Below are 22,168 nucleotides of genomic sequence, written 5' to 3'. Positions count from 1 at the left end.
ATTGGAACCGTAACCCGCCGACAAGATGACGGACTCCACACCGCCAGACTCCACCACCGTCCCGGACCCGGCTGCAGCAGTGGACCCCACGGCGGTGAACGGGCAGTGCGAGCAGGCGGACCCCCAGCAGCAGCAGCAGCAGCAGCAGCAGCAGCAGCAGCAGCAGCAGCAGCCTAACACAGAAAGTCAGGGAGAGGGTTTCAAGATGGACCAGGAGATGAAGATAACAGACAGCATAGATGACAAAGGTAGGCGGTGTGAAATATGTTCAAAGTTTCGATTTCAGGGCGCAAACTGTGCGTAATGCCACGGAGAGCATCTCTGTGTGTCTAAAACTGAACTACATGTATAAAGAAATCTGTTTACATTCGTGTTCATTCAGCCATACTGAAACATATTGCCCTTCTGTGTCCTTTAATTTGCTCTCAAATGCTCCAAACTTCCCACTAATGAGACTTCATTCCTGGAGGGAAGACAACTGATGAGTGACACCTTAATGTAATGATCAATGTGATGAATTATTTACAGAGCTGGATGGAAGTGGAACATAGAGTATGCACTTCCTCATTCTGTTAGACATCCATGTATGTTACGTGAAGCACTGTGCTGTGATTACAGGTTTTTGTGAATAAATTAGATTACCTTTGGGAAACAGTGAAAGCCACAGGCAGCCATTTAAACAGTGACAGGTGTCCCATATCTTGAATATGGCTCAGCAGCAAGTGTGTTTGTACTTTTACTCTTTTGTGTGCAAGTACACAAATAAATCAGATGTGAACTGAAAATATAAATGCATTCTGTCATTGTTGGCACATATCTTTAAATACAAGTGAGTTTACTGGTCAAGGTGAAGGAATGGATGTATTTTTTAAATCCCAGCCCTGGTTTTTGTAACAGAGGATTGGTTCTGAATGTTTCAGACTTATCAGAGCACCCTCACAGTATTACTGCATAACAATCCTGCACCTCTGACCAGTGCAAAAGCAGATACAAGTGGGAGTTCTACTAATCGTAAGCAGTGCCACCAATGAGACATTCGCCACTAAACCTCTTAGATGGTTTTATTTGGTAAGGCGTTGGACTCCCAAAGAGCAAAGAGATAAAAATCCAATATTATTCACAGAAAAAACAAAGATTAGAAGGATGTCCAACAAAATAAATACAAATCTGTGTGTCAGAACTTTGGTTTTGTTCTTTTTCTACAATCAATCACCTCTCAAGTCCTTATCAAATGATGTAATAATAGTTGCTATTTTTCCACAGAACACATATTTTTAGTTTTGATACATTTAGCTGATTATACGTATATATCCGTTACTTTTAGGTTAATGAACCATTCTCCCAGTCCACAGATGCATAGTAACATCCAGAAAGGAACAACATAATCATATATTTACTGGTAAATACCTGTTTTAGTTATGCTAGCGATATCTCTCTTTGAATGGCTATACTGATCAGTCAGGCAGACCACCACTGTCGTCCAGACTGAATTATCTCATCAGCTTTTGGATGGATTGCCCTGAAATTTTGTACAAACACAGATGTTGTCCAGAGGATGAATCCTCCTGACTTTGGGGATCCTCTGACTGTTCTTTTATTTCTACCTTGAGGTCATGTTTGTGATTTTGAGTGAAATGTCTCGACAATCTTTGGATGGATGAGTTTTGCTTCAGACATTTGTTCCCTCTCAGGATGAATTGCAATCAGTTTTATGACCCTATAACTTTACTCTAGTGCCATCATCAGGTTAAAATTGGTTTGCGTCCAATGATTTGATTTATGATGTAACTTAATGAAACTCCTAATTAAACATTAACTGCTAGACATCAGCATTGTCATTGTGAGCATATAACCGTTCTGACATTAGCATTTATGTATTGTTACTAGTTGAGTGACTAAAGGGGAACAAGTTATTTCCCTATAGTGCAGTCACAAGTGTTCCCTTTCTTCTCTGTTTGTTGTGCTGTGCTGAATCATATAATGCAAGTCAGTTTAAAGGTGCAATATGTAGGAATTGGCCACCTGTTGAATTCAAACAGGGGGCAGCATATCACCAGAGTGGCCGCTAACTGCTGCTGTCACTGTTGTTAGCTAGTTAGCTCAGTTAACCGTGCAGCTAGCCGCCATATTAGCTGTGGAAACTTTACTTAAAACAAGTGAAAGCAGAGTTCGTCTGTTTAACCTCTGCTTTCTCTGAGTCATATCTGTGCATGGTGGCTCACTTTGCCCTGTGTTCCTGTCTGCAGGTCTTCTGGAAAGCAGTATGCGTCTGAAGCCTCACGAAGCACAGAGTTACCGCAAGAAAGCTCTGTGGGTGTCTTGGGTGTCCATAGCGGTCACCATCGTCCTGGCCATCGTCGCTTTCAGTGAGTAACGCCCCTTGAGGTGTTTCCTTTCATGAACCCTCGAACAAAATCCAAAGAAATGTCGATGCCTGCTGTCTGGTCCTTCAGTTGAAGGACAGGTTTTTTAATTACTGTGACACCCTGCTGATCAATGTTACATCCAACAGCCTGATTAAACAACAGTACAACATGAAGGACAAGCAATTGATGTGTGAACACGCCACACTTCATGCCAAGATCCTTTTCATTTCTCCCTAAACCTTCAGCCTCACACTACTTCCACTTCAAATTACTTTCAGATAAGAAAGCAGCATGGAACATTTTGCTGTCAAGAGTTAGAACTCGACCTTGAGTCTTCTCGCTGTTACGGAAGTTTGAAGAAACAAGTTTGAGCACCTGTCTTTGTCGTAAGCACTCTGGTTTTGCTTTTCCTCGAGCCTCAGTGTGTCAAGGTTAACACCTCTGCGTGGTGGATATGATGATTCATTCTTGGTTTGAAGGTGGGGGTGGTTACTCTCAGACCTCTCTATCTACTTCTTTTACATTTCTCTGCATGTCAGAGGTTTATCTCTTTGAGTTTGGGCTGGAAGTGATTCACATTGTAGATTGAATCAGTGAATGTTTCATTGTGTTTTTTTGTAAAATTGGTTTAGGAGGCCCATTTTAGAAAGTCCTTCTGATTATTTAGACATTTGACAGATGTGGAGAGATGTAGAGATGAATATGTGTCAGAAATCTTTAGAAACATGAAGGACAATTTGACAAGAGGTGCTTGAGATGATGATAATAGATGATGGAAATATCCCACACTATGTCAGTCTTGTCTTAGAGATCTGACACCATCACATACTGCAACTTCAGCTGATGCTTCCTACTCCTCTGCAGTAAATGCAGATTAGTGCTTGACAGATGCATAAGTAAAGAGGACAAGCTCTGCTGCAGTGTGGCTGATCACCTCAACGGTGGTTTGCAGATGTACAGAGATATGAGAGCTTCCTGTGGTGCTGAAGACTACAACTGAAGACAGACAGAAAGAAAGAGAGCTTGTTATTCTTCTTCTTCATGACTCATTTTTGATGTTTTTGAGGATAAATCCGAACATATTTTTTTGCGATGTTTTCTTTATTAGACATTTTTATCACATCTCTGTAGTCCCACCTCACTTGTCACATCTTGCCTGCTCTCACTCATAAATGAAACATGGCACTGCTTGCAAATCAGCTGCAGAAATGAGCAGAGGAAAAGCTGAATGAAGCTGATGAAGCAGAAGTGTTAGCACTCCGGACCAGTGTCATTGCACAAGCATAATTGTTTTATTTCGATTTTGGAGAATTCTCTAGAGAAAAACCGACCGGACTCAAGAAAATCCAGTGGTTCAATAATTAATCTTGTTTGAGGACGAGATTGAAAATTGGAATTCGATTTGTTGCAGTGAGAGAGAAGTTGGGTCAGAGTTAGTGAAGGTTGTTGGAGTGAAGGGGTTGAAGAATGGAGACATTTTGTTTTGGTAATCAGACCCTCTTCCTGAGTTCAGTCTGTGTTTTTTCAAACATTTTGCTTACTTCCTGATCTGATAAGGAAACGAGGGTAGAGCAGCAGCACAGGACAGACCTGTCTCACAACTTCCTTCTTCGTCCTGTGTGTTATGTTTAAGCCATGTGTTCAATATGTTTCACTCTGAAAGAGGTTTATTCACTGCAAACTGGAGAATCCGGTCCCACATGGTTCAGTTTGTGTTGTAGTGAAAAAAAATTGTAATTATTTATTGGTTTGGTAACTATTTTATCTTTTAATGCAATAAAATATCATATCATTGGAAGATATCAGACTGATGATATCTGGATTTATTTGAATTTTTGTGAGATTTGTGAACAGTCCGAGCTTAACATTTTATATAACTGCAGTTGATTATCCGTCTAAACCGTTTCATTTTATTATCCAACAGTTTCCAGCAGCATAAATTAGATTCACTATGATTTTATCATTGCCGTGCAAAGTCTCCTTCTCTCTATCTACAGCATCTTGTATAAGTGACACTGTCATTAACATTAACATTTATTTGCAAACAATCCACTGCACCAGTTGTGTGCCAACTCGCCAAACTCTCGTTAAACCCTCTGTAAACATGTCACTGCCTCTTTAGAAATAAGCCAATGTGTACTGAATGTAAGGTATGTCCTTAGCAGCAAGTCCCATTGTAAATAGGAACATTTTAAATGTGCCAAGACTGTGTGAAAAATTCTGTTACTAACCAGCTGTCACGACACACCACATCCTCCTTTACGTCTGTTAGCTCTGAACTTGCACCGTCTCTTTACATGTCTGTTTCTATACTTAGCTTACTGCATAAGGTAACATCATACAGTAAGCCACACCAAACAAGACATAGTTCAAAGGAAGAAACTAATGGACTCTGGAGGCAGGAAGAACACAGAGAGAAGGCAAATAGAAAAAAAAACTGAATTATTAAGAGATAAAGAATAAATTAAGTCTAATTTGGTCGCTTTTAGTGTCTATATATGTGTTAAAGAGAATATGAAATGAAAGTATTGCCTTTAAAGTAAGATATTACAGAGAACAAGCTGAAAATTAGAGATCTACACAACAGAGGAGGCTGATTTATTAAACAGTGACGTCCACATAAATATTTAATCTGTACTTTTTCTTATTAAAGGTCCAATATATGTTTTTGTTAAAAACTTTAAAAAATTAATTACAGTTATCAACAGAATGTAAAAGAATATCAGTTTTGATGTTACATAAAAGAAGTGTATGTATTGTTTTGTGGAGATATCTACTGAAGTTAATGTGCTAACCAGTGTTGGCCCGTCCTTTGTGTGCACATGCATGGTAGAAGTATAACCTGTGAATTAACATGTTTTAAACCTTACTCTGGGGCAAAGTCACAGAACTTTTTAAGTGTTTTTTTTCTTTAAATCAGATTTGACTATTCATTTAGATAGGGGCCTGGAGTTAGCTTGAAATAACTGCCCGGAGGCAGCGCCAGGTGGCCACAGAGTAGCAAGGCTCGCCTAAAAGATTTTGTTGTTGTCCCCTGAGTCAGAGTCCTGGTCGGAGCAGCTGAAAATCACCTTGGTACTGTATTCCCTGTCATCATACGGGCCTTGAAGGATGCATGGCCACCCCTTCAGAGCTCTGCAGGGAGTCAGTCCAGTCATCACCACCTGCTGCTGTTCCCCATCAGCCTATATGTTGACAGAATGATAGCTGCGGGGTTACATATCCTGTAAAACATTAGCATTACTCAAACATGACAAAGACTCCTACTCCTACATATCTGAGAGTCTGTGTGAATTTTATTACAGGTGGGCAGGTGCAGCTTTGAGTTTATGGTAAAGTAATAAATATGAGAGTGACTCCCATCGGCCTGTGCCAGTTTATCTATAGAGAAAGGACATGACTGTAAACTGGGAAAAAGTGGCTTTTAACAACAGTTAAGCTCATTGATAGAGATTCCTTTTCAATTGGCTCTCCTTTACGCAAAGAAAATATGGCAAATATGCTTCTTCGATTTGTTGCCAAGAGTTGGATGAGAAGATCGATACCACTCTCATGTCTTTTTATGAAATATGGAGCTAGAGCCAACATACAATTAGCTTAGCATCTATTCCAGCTCGTAACTCCCACGTAACAGCACATATTTTTTTATTTACTCTTTTTACTCTTCATCAAGGAAATAACATTAATTATGAAGATGAAGATGAAGATATACTAACTATCTGCTACATAGCTACATATCTAAAAATACATACATGACAGTGACATATTTAAAATATAGACATAAAAGTGGTGTCAATCTTCTCATCTAACTTTCCTTTGAGCTGCTGTACAGCTTATTTTCAGACTTACTCTTGAAATAGTATCAATACAAGAAAAGGATCATCTTTGTCCTTTCACTCAGCAAACACACGGGGTGGTTTTGGTCTGAACTGCTCTGTTTTGTTCAAACCGAAACAGAATTCTTGCGAGAGTTCGGCTTCCAGCGACCCAATATTTCACCTCCAGCTCATGTTTTCTTGTCCGCAGTAGTAGAGTAGAACTGAGTTAAATGAGTGAATGAAAATGTAATCAAGCCCCACACTGCTACTTTAATTACAAGCCGTGTGCGTTGCTACAACAGCACGGTGAGACAAACGGCATCAGTCCACCAACTGTAAAAACAACCTTGACAGCAAAGTGTTTCACTGATATGCATAATGCAGCTCCAGCAACAGCCAATAAAGCGGCAGAGCTTGGACGGTGTTTCATCTTCTGTTCTCTTGCTTCTCCTGTCAGATGTGACAAGGAGGAAGGGGGAGACAGGGAGCCAAGAGACCGTGTGTGTGTGTGTGTCTGTGTGTGTCTGTGTGTGTGTGTGTGATGTGATGTGATGCTGGAGCTCCGTCCCTGCTGACACCCACCCAGCTTTCTTGGGAGCCAATTAGCCGTCGCTGGGCTCAGCTTTTATGTCCGCAGAGCCGCAGCAGATTCATTTACACACAATTTCTTCTCCTTCTTTCTGCTCTTAATGAAGGAGGTAGGAGGAGAAGAAGGAAGGAAAGAGGGGATGAAGGAGGAGGAGCAACCATTCCTGGATTTGGACCACCAACTCATGATGTTAGGGGAGATCAGTGGGGTTTCCATCCCAAAAGACCTTTACCAAGTGAAAAATCGACTAAAATAGTGATGAAAGCAAAATTCACAGTGGCACATGATCAGGTTTTTTCAGCTATTTAAAGAACTGCTCTGTTTGACTTGTAGGCACAAATCCACACCCTGATGGTATAGTAGATGATTATGTAGGTTATGTAAAAGCATTGTCGTGTCTTTCTTGTGCTCATGTATACATGCTCATCTCAACATATGTCTGACACACCTTCACATGTAATGAACAAAAAGAAGCCGTCTGCTACTTTCTACTTGTTAAGTCAACCCTGGCAGAAGGTGTGTCCACACAGTCCCTCCCTCTCTATTTACTTTCATTTGAACTGCTGCCAGCTTCTATTTGCTGTATCATCAATCTGTTACCACACGCAGCAATGAGGCACACAGAGTATGACATCTTTATTTTGAGAAGACGAATATCTGTATTTAAAGAGAAGAGTAAACATACCGTACATCTCTTGATCTGTTTTCATTTCATGTAGTACATACAATGTATAGTTAAAATACATAAGTTCAACTGTCTGGTAGCCACTAGTTTTGCAGTCCTTAACAGAAAACAACAACAATGTATTATTATTGTTATTATTAAGTACTCAGGACAATGTGATGGCGAATGACTGAATTTGAAGGGGCTCTGTGGATTTTTATAAAAAGCATACGGGAGAGATGGGGAAGGTCTCATTTTTCACATCACGTTACAATCTGCTCACATATGGCCAATAAAAAAGAGATTAACACATGTGAATTGCTACAAATTGTTTCAAAGAGCCCCTTTAAATTGACAGCACCTGCCTTGTGATTTCCCCTTTATATAATGCAGCACAAATGGGAGCAACTGTGGCCTGTTAAACTTTTAAACAAAGCTTTTTTGCAATTGATATCACATATTACATGTACAAAATCTGGTCGGAAGTAGAGATGGATCCTGTAACAAAACAGGTGTTTGTGGTCTTGCTTTATCTTCAAAATCAAACAGCAGAAAGAGCAAGAGTGAGGAAGAGGAACTTTTTAACAAGAGTTGTACACTTTTTGTGAAATTGACCAAAACATGTTTAAAGATCATTTTTACAATCAACTGTGTGACACCACTCTGCTGCATCTCTGCAGATCTCTGGTATCATAAAAATCCCACCTCCTCATTTGTATTCCAGAGTTGTCTACATATGTGGTTTAGTGTTTGCAAAACCAGCGTTCATTCCAGTTTTTGTTTCTGGTTTGGGGAAGTGGATGATTGCACCTTCACTTCACTCCTTCAGCCCAGAGAAAGTGACTGACTGTAGATGAAACAGGGAGGAGAACGAAGATGAAGAAAGAGAGAGCTTTGGAGACTGGAGGAGGAGAGAAAAGGGGGAAAGAAGAAAGGTGAAATTGTGATTTTGCTTTTCTTGCAGCAGAATTAAAATGAGCGACTAAAGGAGAAAGAGATTGCACACAATGCTGTGTCTCTGCATGCAGGGCTGAGGCGAGTTGCTGGCCCCCAGTGAGACTTGCTAAAAATAAACCTGGGAGGAGAGGAGAGGATTCCTCCCCTCTATCTATCTGCATCTTCTCTCCTTTGTCTCTCTTTCCTTCACTCCTCAATCCCTCCCATCGCAGGCAGATGAAAACGCACAGCGGTTCTGGCTCACTGTTTGTTTTCAACACATCTGCAGCTCACTATCAACAACAGGGACGTCATATGCTGATAACTAAATTACAGGTTGCAGGTTTGCTGCACAAACTAATAAAAGCTACAAAAGCAATTCCTCACAAAAATGCAGCCCTGGATACAAATGATAACCATCCATCAGTGCAGTTAATCCCAGTCAATGAGGGATTCTCCTGACTGACATTTTTTATTTGGCAGCAGCACCCTTTATTTGTTCGTGTTCACAGGCAGTGGCAGGAAATCTTCATCCCGCTGTCAGTTAGTATTCTGCAAAAAAAGACTGTCATCTTGTTGTTTTACTGTTTTGCTGTGAGGATGGGATCTAAAAAACAGAGTATGTGGAGCAGCATTAAAGCAGGGAATTTGGACATAACATTTATGTAACATATGCAGAATAACTTATGACTATACAAGGGAAGAAGTGTGATGTGTGTCAAAGATGATTGGAAGTATGTATTGATTTTTCTCTTATGAATGTTCCTCTCTCTGTTTCTCTCTAGCTGTTTCCATCATGCGCCACAGTGCTTCAGCTTTTGGATTTGCCGTAAGTCGACTGTAAAGCCTCCATTTAGCTAAAGCTACAATGGCTAGCACTGTATGTTGTAGAGAAGAGAATGTAAAATGTGTTTCATTTTTTTGTTTTTACTCTGCAGTTTGATGCCACGCTGGATGTGCTGTCCTCTGTTATTGTATTGTGGCGGTACAGCAACGCTGCAGCCGTCCACTCAGCCCACCGCGAATACATGTAAGTACAATCAGTTTTGGGTGTTCACACAAACAAAAATGATTTAAAATGACATAAATTTGAAGCGTTGGAAGCACTAAATGCTAAATATGAAATTAAATGATTGCATAGATATACCTTAAAAATTCACATTTGGCGCTTTGTAATTCAAATGTGGGGTATTTAGTGACATATTTTATGTAGTACAACAAAACGTTAAAGTCTCTCAAGCCTGTGGCAACCACAGACCTTATTTCAGGCATTTAACCGTAAACCCGTTCAAAAAACCCATCGACTTTGAGACGAGGGAACCAAAAGTTCGGGCTAACTTATTACCAGTTTTTTTTTATGGCACTCTATTGAGGACAAAAGACCAAACTAGTGTTAGTTATCACCATAAAGTGATATGAGTTTTAATATTTTCATGGTTTAGTGTTTTCATAGTTTTTGGTATTTTTTAAACAATAGAAATATTGTTGTAAGACTACTTGCAGACATCCTGTAGTTGTGTGAGCCTTTGTTTAGTATTGCCCAGATGGTTTAATTCCATCTATGAGGACCAAAAAAAACAGAAAATTGATGAAATCCATTTCAGTGTGTCCAAAGTGTCTAATGTGTGTGTGTGTGTGTGTGTGTGTGTGTGGTCCCCTTTGTCCTGAGGAGGAGTGTGTCAAACAGCGGGTCTCTTCAGCTCTGTCAGCCTCGGCCCACTGGGACCATCACAGGCGAGCGCCTCACATCTTATCTGTACCTGGCTGAGAATGGAGTGTGTGTGTGTTTGTGTGTATGTGTGTGTGGGGGTCAGGTGGGCTTTTCAGAGCCTGTTGAATGGTCACGGTGTTGGCAGCAAGCAGGCGACTGAAAGAGGGAGAGCGAAAAAGGAAAATTGAGGGCAACACAGCTGTCTGTCACTTTCTTTCTGTTCGGTTCAGATGAGTCTTAACATTAGCAGACGAAGTAAACAGCAAATGAGATTCAACCAAAACAAAAACATCTGTTACTGAATGAATCAGATGAAAGAAACTCTTCACTATCTCTGCCCTTACTGTCGGAGCATCTGCTAGATACATACAGTGAATCTGTCAGTCCCAACATGCACATACACACATACACACACGAACACACACACACAGCGGAGTGACTAGTGCTAATTGCTGTGGGGACGACTACTGAGATCATGTTCCCTGCAGATGAGACAGAAACACAGACGGAAAAACACATTAATTCAACTATCGATTCAAATATGTCACATTCTGCAAACTATGAATTACCAGTTAATTCGTAGAATTTCCTGAAGAACATGAAAACATTCAGACCAGTTTTGGAAACACGTCCATGACGAGGGTGAGACTTTAATAGACTACACCAACTGTTCTGGGAGTTTGACCCATTATATAGAAAGAACAGATTGACTTTTTTGGGCAATATTTCTCTTTTTTGGCACGACTGAGATGAGAAGATTGATACAACTCTCAAATGTGTCTGTCCTTCAGAGATCTAGAGCCAGGGGTACTAGCCTAGCTTAGCATTAAAAACTGGATGCAGAGGAACAAACTGGCCTGACAGAGAGGGCTGAAAAAGACAGATGAACATGGAATTTTAGATTGGAAAAATATATAGCATTTTCCATATTTATTGTGATTTGACAAATGCAACAACTCATTATAATCAACACGTTGTGGGCTAACTTATTTGACTAAAAATGTTTTTCAAGCAGAAATGTAAATTTCCTACTCCTACACATGCATGTGCACCAGAAAGAGCTGCTGTATCTACTAACGACATGGAAATGCGTTGAGTGACAGATTATGTAACATATTATCTTATCTTGTCAGTCAGTTAACTTCAGTCTGTTGGTCAACTGTATCGTTGATAGTTATACGTGAGTGTTTAATCTTCACATTAAAACAGTTATGTCACTTCAGCAGCTAATTGGAGAATTTGGACAAAGTTCAGGAAGCTGCTCAGCCAGTAATTGGCTTCACTGAGAGATCAGGCTTCCTCCTGGATCACACACAAACACAGACGCGGACACACAGAACCATAAACACACAGATATATTCATGCATTAGAAACACACAGAAAAGTGAAAACCATCTGACAGCAACTAAAACACCCACACACATGGATGCACAAGTATACAAGTACTTAAATAGACATGTTCTATATGTGCCCATTATAAGTTTAACAGCTAGCGGCATTTTGCAGAATGAGTGAGAAAACTACTGATGCACAACCAGAAAATCGCTCTTCTTCTTCTTAATTTTTTTTATCCGACTGTGTTAGATAGAGGATATGCGGCTGAATAGTGATGCCCAGGTACAGATCGGTTGCCAAGGTAACTAGCTTGAGATGTCAAAACAAGACGTATTGGCGAGATTTGTTCCCAAATGAAACGTGGAGCCTTTTGAAACAAAAACCTTTTTATTCACATGACTGTTGCAAAGGTCAGAACGAGATGCTGCTGTTGTGCCGCTATTGACATTAAAAAGTAATTTCCTCCAACTGTGATGTGATGGATGTATTGACACAGAAGCTGTATTTTGCTGAAAACCTCCACCGGTCTTTTTGTTGTGTAAGTTGTGGAGTAAACAGCAGCGCAGAGATACGCTGTCATTTTTACATCCACTGTGTGCAAGAAACAACAGGGGGCCTGTTAGCGAGGAATAAGCGCTCCCATTTGTGTGTGTGTGTATGTGTGTGTCCTGCTGTGGACTTCCTAGGGGGATGTTGGGTGTTGCCTTGGTTACCTCATCTGGTCAAAACCCAGGACACCGAGTGTGGTTTGAGAGCAACCTTCAGAGATGAATACACACTGGTAGCCATGCATGACCAGGGCATATGCTCCGGTTGTTTTCTGTCTCCCTCTAGACTTTGTTAATTGGCTAAAGGTTTTTAGAGACAGCTGCTGCTTCCAAATAAGTCTTTTCTCTGCACATCAGCGTAACACAGTTATCTGTCATTCAGGATTATTATAGGGGCACAATAACTAAAATCCCTATTCACATGGAAATACTAGTATCTGGAGACCTTGAGTAATTTGTAATAATTGCAGAGGTCATCTGTAGTGTAAGAATTTCACTTCAAATTACCTACTATAATTCATTGAGCTCAGAGGTTACATAATAATATTATAATAATTATCCCAGCAAATTGACATGTTGTTGATTTAAGGTCCTATTTTTCTAACATCTGCTTTCTGTTGTGAGACAGCTGACATCTGTGCTGTAAGATCCCCTACGTTGATGTTTAAAATGAGTGATGACAGAAAGGTCTAAACTATTTTATTATTGTTCCTGCTGAATAACAGAAATTACGCTTCTGAAACCTTGATTTACAGGTTTATAATCTCAGATATAAAAGTATAACAACTCACCACGATCTGAAAATTGAATTATCTTGTTCCCATGTATTGAAAAAAGCCACAGGCTAATGATCTCGATGCCATGCATTAACAAAGTCCTGTGGCCACGGAATAGGATCTCTTTCTCATGTGCTGTTCATTTGTGGCTGCGTAATATGTTTTTTCCCCAATGTCACTGGACGGGCTCCGTAATGGTATTTAAATATAAGATTGCACTTTCATGAAGAGTTGTTAAACTCATTGCAGAAGAGGCCCAGATATCCCAACTTTTAATTGCACTGGACCCTACATTCCCCATAATGCAACACCACATCCTCCTCTATCTTGTAAGACAGGCTGTTTTCTAAAAGTTAAAGCTGAAATAACAGCAGGTAGCATCTGTGTACCGCTTTCACCACTATGATTATTGATCTGTGTTTCCAGTGTCGGTGTAGAGTGATGTATCAGAATTCATCCAGGAAAGAATAAGCCTAAAAGAGCAAACCTTGTCTTAATGAGATCGTTGTCATTTTCTCTGGTGACACTTATTGGTGCTAAAAGACAGCAGGTGGTTACTGCTGGCTTTCAGCAACACAACACAGAAAGATAACGAGACAGCTAATGAGTATCAACACTGTTGATTGGTTCTCATAATCCAAGTTGGAACAGGCAGTGTAATTTGTGTCTGATTATTCAGTTTTCTTCTGTCTCTTGTCCTCCTCAGAGCCTGTGTTATTCTGGGTGTGATTTTCATCTTGTCGTCCCTGTGCATTATGGGTAAGGCCATCCACGACCTGGCCACCAAGCTGCTACCTGAAGTGGTAAGAACACAAAACACGGCTTTAAACTGAGCCTATTACATGAAGAATAAGAGTAGATAAAAGTTTACTATCACATGTTTATTACCACAGTGTGCAGGAAGTGTCTCTGAATGGAGGGCTGGGTCAGATTTGATTCAGACTGGATATGAAGGAGAGCTTTTGGATTAAAGCATCCACCATATGGGACAGATTATATTATCCATTTAACACTGAGGGAACAACCCTAAACACATTAACATTCAGTCATACCTCGTGACAGCTGTATTAATGTCAGCTGCAGAGTCAAGCAGGGTCATTTTAAGGTTTCTGACCCTCTCACTGGAGTCATGATGCACAATTTAAGCCAAAAGTTTGGTTTATAATCAGATTTGGTCGAATTTGTGGCTGTTTTTATAGCTTGGCCAGATATTAACAACCATTTTGTCCAGCCAGGGCTTGTCTGCAGTAATACCAGCCGTCTGCCAGAGACGAGGATTTCACTCAGAATCCAAAAACAGGCCTGTTGACTTTGTGTCTGTATCTAATAATATCTTCTCAAACTGTGAGCGTACTTCTCAGAGTCCAAGACAAACAACATGCAGGCAGTTATTTACGTGATTTGCATGAAGCTGCAGATGAAATATGGCTGATTCTGTCCCGTCTTGCCATTTGGACTGGCAGTGTATCTAGTAAGACGGCATATTTTCAGCTTGGCTGTTAAGCCGTGCTAGTCACTGGAGGGTTGGTGGTTCAGGCCTGACTGAGATGATTTGGTTTTAATTTAATTTTGTCGAGGCTGCAGAGCTACAGCTCAAACTTTTTGTTTTTTACAGAATAATTTGATTATAAAGCCTCAGAAAGTAAGTTGTTAAAATTTCCTAACCTCACAATCCAGTTTGGAAAAAGACAAGACAAGACAAATTGGACTGAAAAAAAGTGAAATCATTGAGCAGCAGCTTTGATTTGTTCCCAGAAAAACATGACTTTCAGACTCAACAGCAGATTAGGTTTGTTTTTTTCCATTAACCTGTGTGAATATGTGTGTGACCGTGTCGTTGTTGCTGCCAGATAAAGAATGTCACAAATCTCAGGTGTGAAGACTTCACACTTCCTGAAATAACTTCCTCACCCTGTTGCCAGGCAGTACTCATCTCCGTAGAAACGTTGCTGACGATCTGAACGTAATGATGATGATGATGATGAGTCAATATGAGAACATTATTCTTTTGTGAATTACTGTAGAGAGATTATTGTTGCTCAGACCTCGCTGCCTTCAGCTCCGTGATGTAATTCACCTCGGTGTAGTTTGGAGAAAATAACCGTTTTCTGTTTTGGCCTCAAATGAATGATTACGTGCTTTATAGAATGAGCTGTATCCACTGTACGACTGCTGGGCTGTTTTAATAAGTTGTGTGAAGTCATCTAATTACTAACAACTGTTTTAAGACTCTCAAAAGAGCTGATGTCAGAATACAAGATCTTAAGATGAATATCTGAACTGTATCACACCACAGGATGCGACACGTAAAACTAATCCCAGAGAAAAAGTACAATTAAACAGAAACACATTCGAAAAAGTTCTTTTTCATTAAAAAACAGAGTAGGTTGTTTTACTCATTGCACAACAAGAACAACAACATAATAAATACTGCAAACTCCAAAATACACACATTTCTTCATGTTTCATATTTTGCAAGTTTGAACTCATTTACTAAAATAGTTACTAGCTAAAACATTTCTAAAGTTATTATTTTGTATTGTTATCATTACTAATGGTGATAATAATGATGCTAATATAATGCTAAAAATGCAAACAAAATGCTAAAATAATAGGCCAATAACTGTAATGTAGATTTGTAACAAGGTTAATGTAAGTTTTGTATCCATTAAATAGATTTCGGATATGTTTTTTTTAGTAGTCTGTTTGAAGAAAGACCAAAACTCTGCTTTGTAGACTGACAGACTGCATGATTTAGCTGATTATTCGAGTGCATACCATTGTTAATTTGAGTACTGATTTTAATTAAGTTTCCTTCTCCAACTTAATTATTCACTAACTGTCTTGTTAGCTACTGCACACGCTGTGAATGTTGGATTTGGGGATTGGCACACAGAGCATCCTCATCGCTGGATGCACCTTAATCATGTTTTCATATTCTTGGATCAGCTGCAGAGCAAAAAACCAACCAAGATGAGAAATGTAGAGTTTCAGATAGCCCTTTGCAACTCACCAAGGCTCAAAATTCAATTACTTTTTCAAATCCTTTATCGATTTATTGGACCAACTGTGTTTTCCGTCTAACATGGCTGCAGCGAGGGAAGGAGATGGGTCTGACAGACAGTGAGCACCAAAGCATAAACAAAGGCAGACTGTGGGAGCGACGAGGCAGACAGATTGTGTTATTCTGAGTCGACCTGCATCTCTTCTGTCACACATTCTGGTTCTACCAGGCTGGTTTCTGGTGCATCACAGTCGGACCTAAATATAGCTTGTGTATGCCTCATAGGCCTCCTCAGTATGCCGATATTGGAAAGGTTTATTTTCACCGCCTCCCTCTCTCTTCCTCCTTGCTCTGAAATGTTAATAAGGTAAGCAGCTGCTTAGGTATGCAGTGGTGAGAACGAGCGGCAGAGGAGGATGGAGCAGAGAGTAAGGAGAGTGGAGTGGGAGGATGTTTGGTTTTTGACAACTGACTGTTCCCACTGTGCTAGTCCTCTGAGCCCAATTAATGTCAGTAAGCATCCAAAACGAAGATGTAGTCATCGGTTAGGCATTTCAACACGGGTGTATGAAATCATTTAAAGATATAATATTTCATTTTTCTGCATAAAAATGTCTGAAATGCCGGACTAGACTTTGTTTAAGTTGTGTACTTAGATTATCCTAAATGTTTCCAGCATGTTTAAACCCAGAATAATCTATACATTTACTCAAGGCAGCGGAGCGTTTGATTGGGTCGGCTCTTACTTTAACTTCCACAGGAGTCAGAAAGTAAGGAAGCGACTAGGTGAACCAGACTAACCTCTGAGAGATCAGACAGTTTTACATCTGGGCCGTGTGAAATTCACTTAAAAACCAGCAGAAACACAGCTGTGTTCTGTGGAGCTCTGCACCACCAGACGTTCATTCAGACTTGAAAAATACCACTGTAATCTTATTTTTTCCCCAATCATAACCCATAAAAATATTCACCACATCCACATCATTATAACTGATACACATGTCGGCCTGCCTAATTTATCCCCTCAAAGGAACAGCTGAAACCATTTTCATATTCTACACAAGGATCTCTGGTTGTCAGATGTAAATGTCAAGCACTGTGTTCACATTCTGGGCAGGGACTGTTTGTCATGAGCTCTACCTCTAATTCTTGTGTGTGTGTGTGTGTGTGTGTGTGTGTGTGTGTGTGTGTGTGTGTGTGTGTGTGTGTGTGTGTGTGTGTGTGTGTGTGTGTGTGTGTGTGTGTGTGTGTGTGTGTGTGTGTGTGTGTGTGTGTGTTCCCTCTCCCATGGGCCAAAATGCTAGCTCAGCCACTTTGAATGTTGATTAGGAGGTCACATGCATGGTGGGATTTCCCCGCCATCTTCATTTCAGCACAACTTTCCAGAATAACCAAATAACTGTGGTCCTCAATAAAGGTCCAGAGAGGTTTTGTTGGTCTGTGAATATTGCATTTTAAGGAATGTAATATCCAGATATCATGCAGCGTGATGCACTGTAAGTCGTTAAATATTTATATCTTTAATTAATTCTGATAGTCTTCTTTTACATTGGCATGTAATGATAATTTTCACCTCCTTCAGCTGCTCTACATTAAAGTTAAGTGATTAATACAAAGTAGCCTGAAGGCTTTTACTGTGAAGCAGCTACAGGAAATGTGTAGTTTACTTAAAAGAAAAGTAATTCAAACAAATAAGAAGTGAATATAACTCATGTCTGTAGTGGTACTGACCAGCCCAAATCATGAATAAAAACAGTGTGCTGACTTGTGACATGAGATGTTATTATTACTCATCAGACAAAAAGTACATTTCTTCTAAAAGACTAAATACAATCAGTTCTCAACATCTCCCCTCCTCCTATTTCCTTCATTCAAATGCTTTTACACCTGTTTGTAAAAACGAATCAGATTTTGGCCCCAAAACACTGAAATGATTTGAATTTTATCATGTCGAGTACTATACGTAGTGCTAGGATTGATCCCTGTGGCACGCCACCTGTGACCACTGCTGGATCTCCATTAATATCTACGTACTCAGTAGAAACTTAAGTATGATTACTACTATAAAACTCAACGATTTGAATTGAATAGCTCCCATTTGCAAAAGAAGTGTTTGTATTGAAATAAATGAGATGGGAGATTTGTCCTTGCTGCTGAAGAATGTGTTCAATATTCTGAGGATAATATGCTATTTAGATTTTATTTTCACAGCTGAGTCACAGCACTGACTCGGGTTTTTATGCAGCACGCTGAGGTTTTCTCTCCATCTCCTCTTTGATGTCTGTGAGCTCGCCAAAGTAGCTTTTCATGGCTCCAAGGCCATAGTGCAATATTAATGCTGCCGCAGAGGCACCGAGTGCTCTGCAGCTCCCTTTCTCTTCTCTTATCCATCGCTCCCTCTCCTCAATCCCCTTCTTTGTGCATTTACATTTTAGACATTTAGCTGATACTCGTTCCGGTGAGACGCCCAGTAGGTGCAACCAGAAAGTCGTATTAATACTCTTTTAAAACCAAAAGTCAGGAAGAGGCAGAGCATTGGATAAGATAGAGATAATAGCCTGGAAAAGCAATTAAATTAGAGCTTTGGAGGGAAAACATTTTTGTGGAATAGTTTGGCTGAATGGTCGAGATGGGAGGTATGATGATAAATAAGCAGGTCGTATGGGGGTGTAGTGCTGCACAGCTGGGACCTGCAGTATTGAGCTGAGGATGCAGCTTTATTGAGAAGTCACTCTGGTCTTAATAGAGAGTCTATAGATGGGAGGATATGCCAAAATAAAACTTTATAATATAACTGATACAAATGTGCAGGTTTGGTTCAAGAGGAGACACAATGAAGTGTTGGTTACTCTTGATAACCCCAGGTGTTATGAGTAAAGGCGTAGCCCCTTAAGCACTGTGGTTCTGCTTTAATTACAAAAAGACACCAATGAACAAAATAACCCTGAAAAAATACACTTACTTTCCTTAATAATGTTACTTTCAATAAAACTAACTCGAAACAGTGTTCATACCCAGGTGGTGAAGATATCTCTCTGTGTCCTTCTGTGTGTCTCTCTCAGGATGGATTCCTGTTCAGCGTGTCCATCGTCAGCGGCTTGGTGTGCATCGCCCTGGCTGTGATCAAGTTTATGCTCGGCAAGGTGCTCACGAGCCGAGCCCTCATCACCGACGGTGGGTACACACATGCTTAAACACAGCAGACTGGCAGACAAGACTATAGTCTTCAAAAGTTTTTAACAATTCCCCTCACATCTACTGTGTGTAAGGAGGGTTTCCTCCTCATGAAGCACAGTAACATCACTGTCAAACACTCAATGCCTGGTCCTACATGGAGTAAGAGGTACTGGCAGTCATCACCTGAGCAGGGCTGTGGCCAGTTGCATTTAGGTTTAACGCGATGACCTTTCACTATACAACAGATATGAGACATTTCAAGAATCTGTCATGTCACTATACACTGTGAATGCCACAGCAGACGATATCACATGTCGGCTGGACTCTTAGCACGTGTCTGAGGGAAGCCTGAACACACCGAGGGCTGAATTCCAACACTGAACCTACAGAATCCTCATCGGCTGACTTTGTACGAGAGAGTTTAGAGATTGTTCGCGTTCTCTTTCCAGGATTCAACTCTCTGGTGGGGGGAATCATGGGGTTCTCCATCCTCATCAGTGCTGAAGTGTTCAAGCATGAACCCAAGGTGTGGTACCTGGACGGGACAATAGGCGTCCTCATAGGTCTTACCATCCTCGCCTATGGAGTCAAGTAAGTGGAGTTACCCTTTAATCTTGAATGCATGGAGATGTCTGACTTCCACTCTGTACAAACATTACTCTTCCAACAAGATGTTTTTGCCCTAGAAAAGTTTTTTTAAATCCGTCTTCCTCCTGAGCTCTCGGAGGAAAGTTTTTATTTTCACTGTGCAGTTTTCAATCATCGGTGCTGATGCAGTGAGAGGTTCTGCCTTCAGCAACACCCAAAACTTAAAATTAATAATGTCTCAGTGAGTCTGAACGGGATGCACATATTTTCCTTTGCTTTCCAAAAAGCCTCCTCTTCTTCTCCTGCAGGCTGCTGCTGGACATGGTCCCACGGGTCCGTCAAACCAGGAACTACGAGCGCTTTGAGTGACGGACCACAGAGGAAAAGACGAGAGGGAGAAGACGAGGGTTTTGGGAGGGATGGACTGACTGGCTGACAGGAGAGGGACGGGGATTACAGTCCCTGCAGTCTCCACACAGACAATCACACTGAGTCCTCGAAGTGCCAGCGGAGGCTTCAGTGTCTTTACAGTCCTCCCATTCAGAGATGTGAACTGTGGATCCAGGCCAGTGATGACAGAACGGGGATGAAACAATTCTTGGCACCTTTTAAGTGTTTTACAATTTGGTGTACATATAATATCTTTATCTGTCTTTTAACAGTGATGGGGCAGTCTGTTTTTCATGCCTCCATATTTAAACTTGAGGGTTAAACAGATAGAGGGAGTGAAAGGGAGTTAAAAGAGACAGAAATGACCAAACAGGACAGAGACGAGCTTGGACCACAGTGTGCAGGAGAAATATGGACCCTGAGCGTCCATAACTCCTTAAAGCAACAGATTTCTGTACAGCGAGTTGATGTACAATACCTCAGTTCCACCTCATCACCCTGTCAAAACACAGCAGTTTATTTTTCCCATGGTTCCTAGAGGCCTTTGCTCAGCTGTGCTATAAAATGTCGCCGTGCAAACTGATTGATGTAGCTGATGTAGCAGTGGAGTATTAATGGTGTTTTACCTTTTTTATGACTAGACAGGATGTATCAATACGAGGTCCATTTGGCATGAAGCAGGTTTATAAGCACACACACAGTGAAGCCTGATTGGGCAGCGTCTCAACATAATGCCAACGCTAGCTTACAGTCCTGCGGGAGGAAAAGCATCATCGAAATTAGCTCACGTTACTTCAGGTTGACACTTTTTATTGCATTTAAATGACAAACCCAAAAATATCATTTGTACATGAACATCTTGCGCCATCTGCTGACCAGAAGAGGTACTTGCCACACATGCGTGAATATATATGAATGTCATCTAATACTGCACACTGTCAGCACTGAGTTCTTTAAAGATTAGAGCCTAGATGGACATTATTTTTGTGTTTTGTTTTGTGTTTGAATCCTGGAAGAGCAGCTGCTGTCATCCTCATTGAAAGGTAAGCACTGTTCATGTGATTGGTGACTTTGTCTACAGACTGGAGCAGTCGTTCAGTTCAGTGTGACACGAGACAACATCTTGAGTCTGTAGTTGAATAGTCTTTTTGTTCAGGAAGGTGACTTCTGAGATGCTTCTGAGTGACCCAGAAGCATTTAGGTGGCAGCCAAGTTAAGAGCTGGAACTCTCTAAATGCTAAAGAAAGGTGCTTAAATGCTTCCTTTCTTCTCTCCTTCAGCAGAGGGGACACTGGCCCATCCTTTACAAAAGGAAAGGAGCATTTAAGTGATTGTCTTAGCGAGGCAGAGCTATTTTTCTGGGTCCTTCTCATCTTTCCTTGACCTCATGGTATTGGACCACAGCTTTAGTTTCTGGTTGCTTTTTGTTTCCGAGTAATCAGTGCATGAGTTGTTAGCTAGTTTTTAGCTTGGCCTCTGTGGTGTCCTTTTGTTTCCACCGTTGCACATGTTCCCAGTACATGTTTAAGTATTTGTGTCTTGGGTTTGTAACCTTATAGTGATTAAAATACTGTCCTCTCGTATTAATGCCTGAAAACGGACCACGGCCGAAACACATCTATAAAGAAGTCAGTGCTGACAGTGTGCATCTGTTGTGATTTAGAAAACTCTTCAAATTTCAGTGCGTCCAATGAAATATTTAATTATCATACTGTGAAGGATTTCCACTGCTTTGTAGAAAACATGTCAGATAGTGAGACTGAGCCCAGTCTGTTTACATCTGTTGATGTCGAGTAGGATCGTGTTGATGTTCATTACAAACACTACAGTTTTGAGCCGTGACACTCAAACGCTGCTCTGACTTTGTTTCTGTACTTGATGCCTGATGGCTGCTCCCACATCACGGCCACACTGCAGTGATTGTTTCGGATAACACGCAAGTCAATATTTGTCTTCTTGGTATTGTATCCAGGATCAACATGTGTCCTCTCTTATCTGGAGCTGCTGTTTGTTTTGGGATTCAAAAGGACGACTGCTGATCTTTTTGCTGAATTAACTTTGTTGACTTGTGCAGTAAAAAGGAGTAATAAGGCAGGTGGATGTTAATGATTTACTGGATAATTTATAACAAAAGACAACAAGCGTTTTTATGAGATATTGTATTTTAGTTCTGATGTTAGCAGATCGTCAGCTTGGCTTTCCTTTACTCTCCTGCTGCCAGTTGGAGCTGCAGCCTGACATGTGAATATGTACAAAGCACAAACTG

At 40.6% G+C, this 22,168-nt stretch overlaps 1 protein-coding gene across 1 annotated transcript; it reads left to right on the top strand.

Moving 5' to 3' along the window:
- LOC140992276 (transmembrane protein 163a-like) lies at positions 1-20,966 on the top strand. The gene is made up of 8 exons (XM_073462575.1): positions 1-248; positions 2,247-2,366; positions 9,159-9,202; positions 9,312-9,403; positions 13,450-13,546; positions 18,810-18,921; positions 19,374-19,515; positions 19,821-20,966. Exons 1-8 carry the CDS (start codon positions 26-28, stop codon positions 19,879-19,881), a joined length of 891 nt encoding a protein of 296 aa, XP_073318676.1. The 5' UTR covers positions 1-25; the 3' UTR covers positions 19,882-20,966.
- Positions 20,967-22,168: the final 1,202 nt, after the last annotated feature.

Source organism: Pagrus major, chromosome 24 (genome assembly GCF_040436345.1).
Source record: "Pagrus major chromosome 24, Pma_NU_1.0".
Taxonomy (NCBI): domain Eukaryota; kingdom Metazoa; phylum Chordata; class Actinopteri; order Spariformes; family Sparidae; genus Pagrus; species Pagrus major.
The sequence above is the reverse complement of the archived record's forward strand: the minus strand, read 5'-3'. Positions and strand labels throughout refer to the sequence as shown.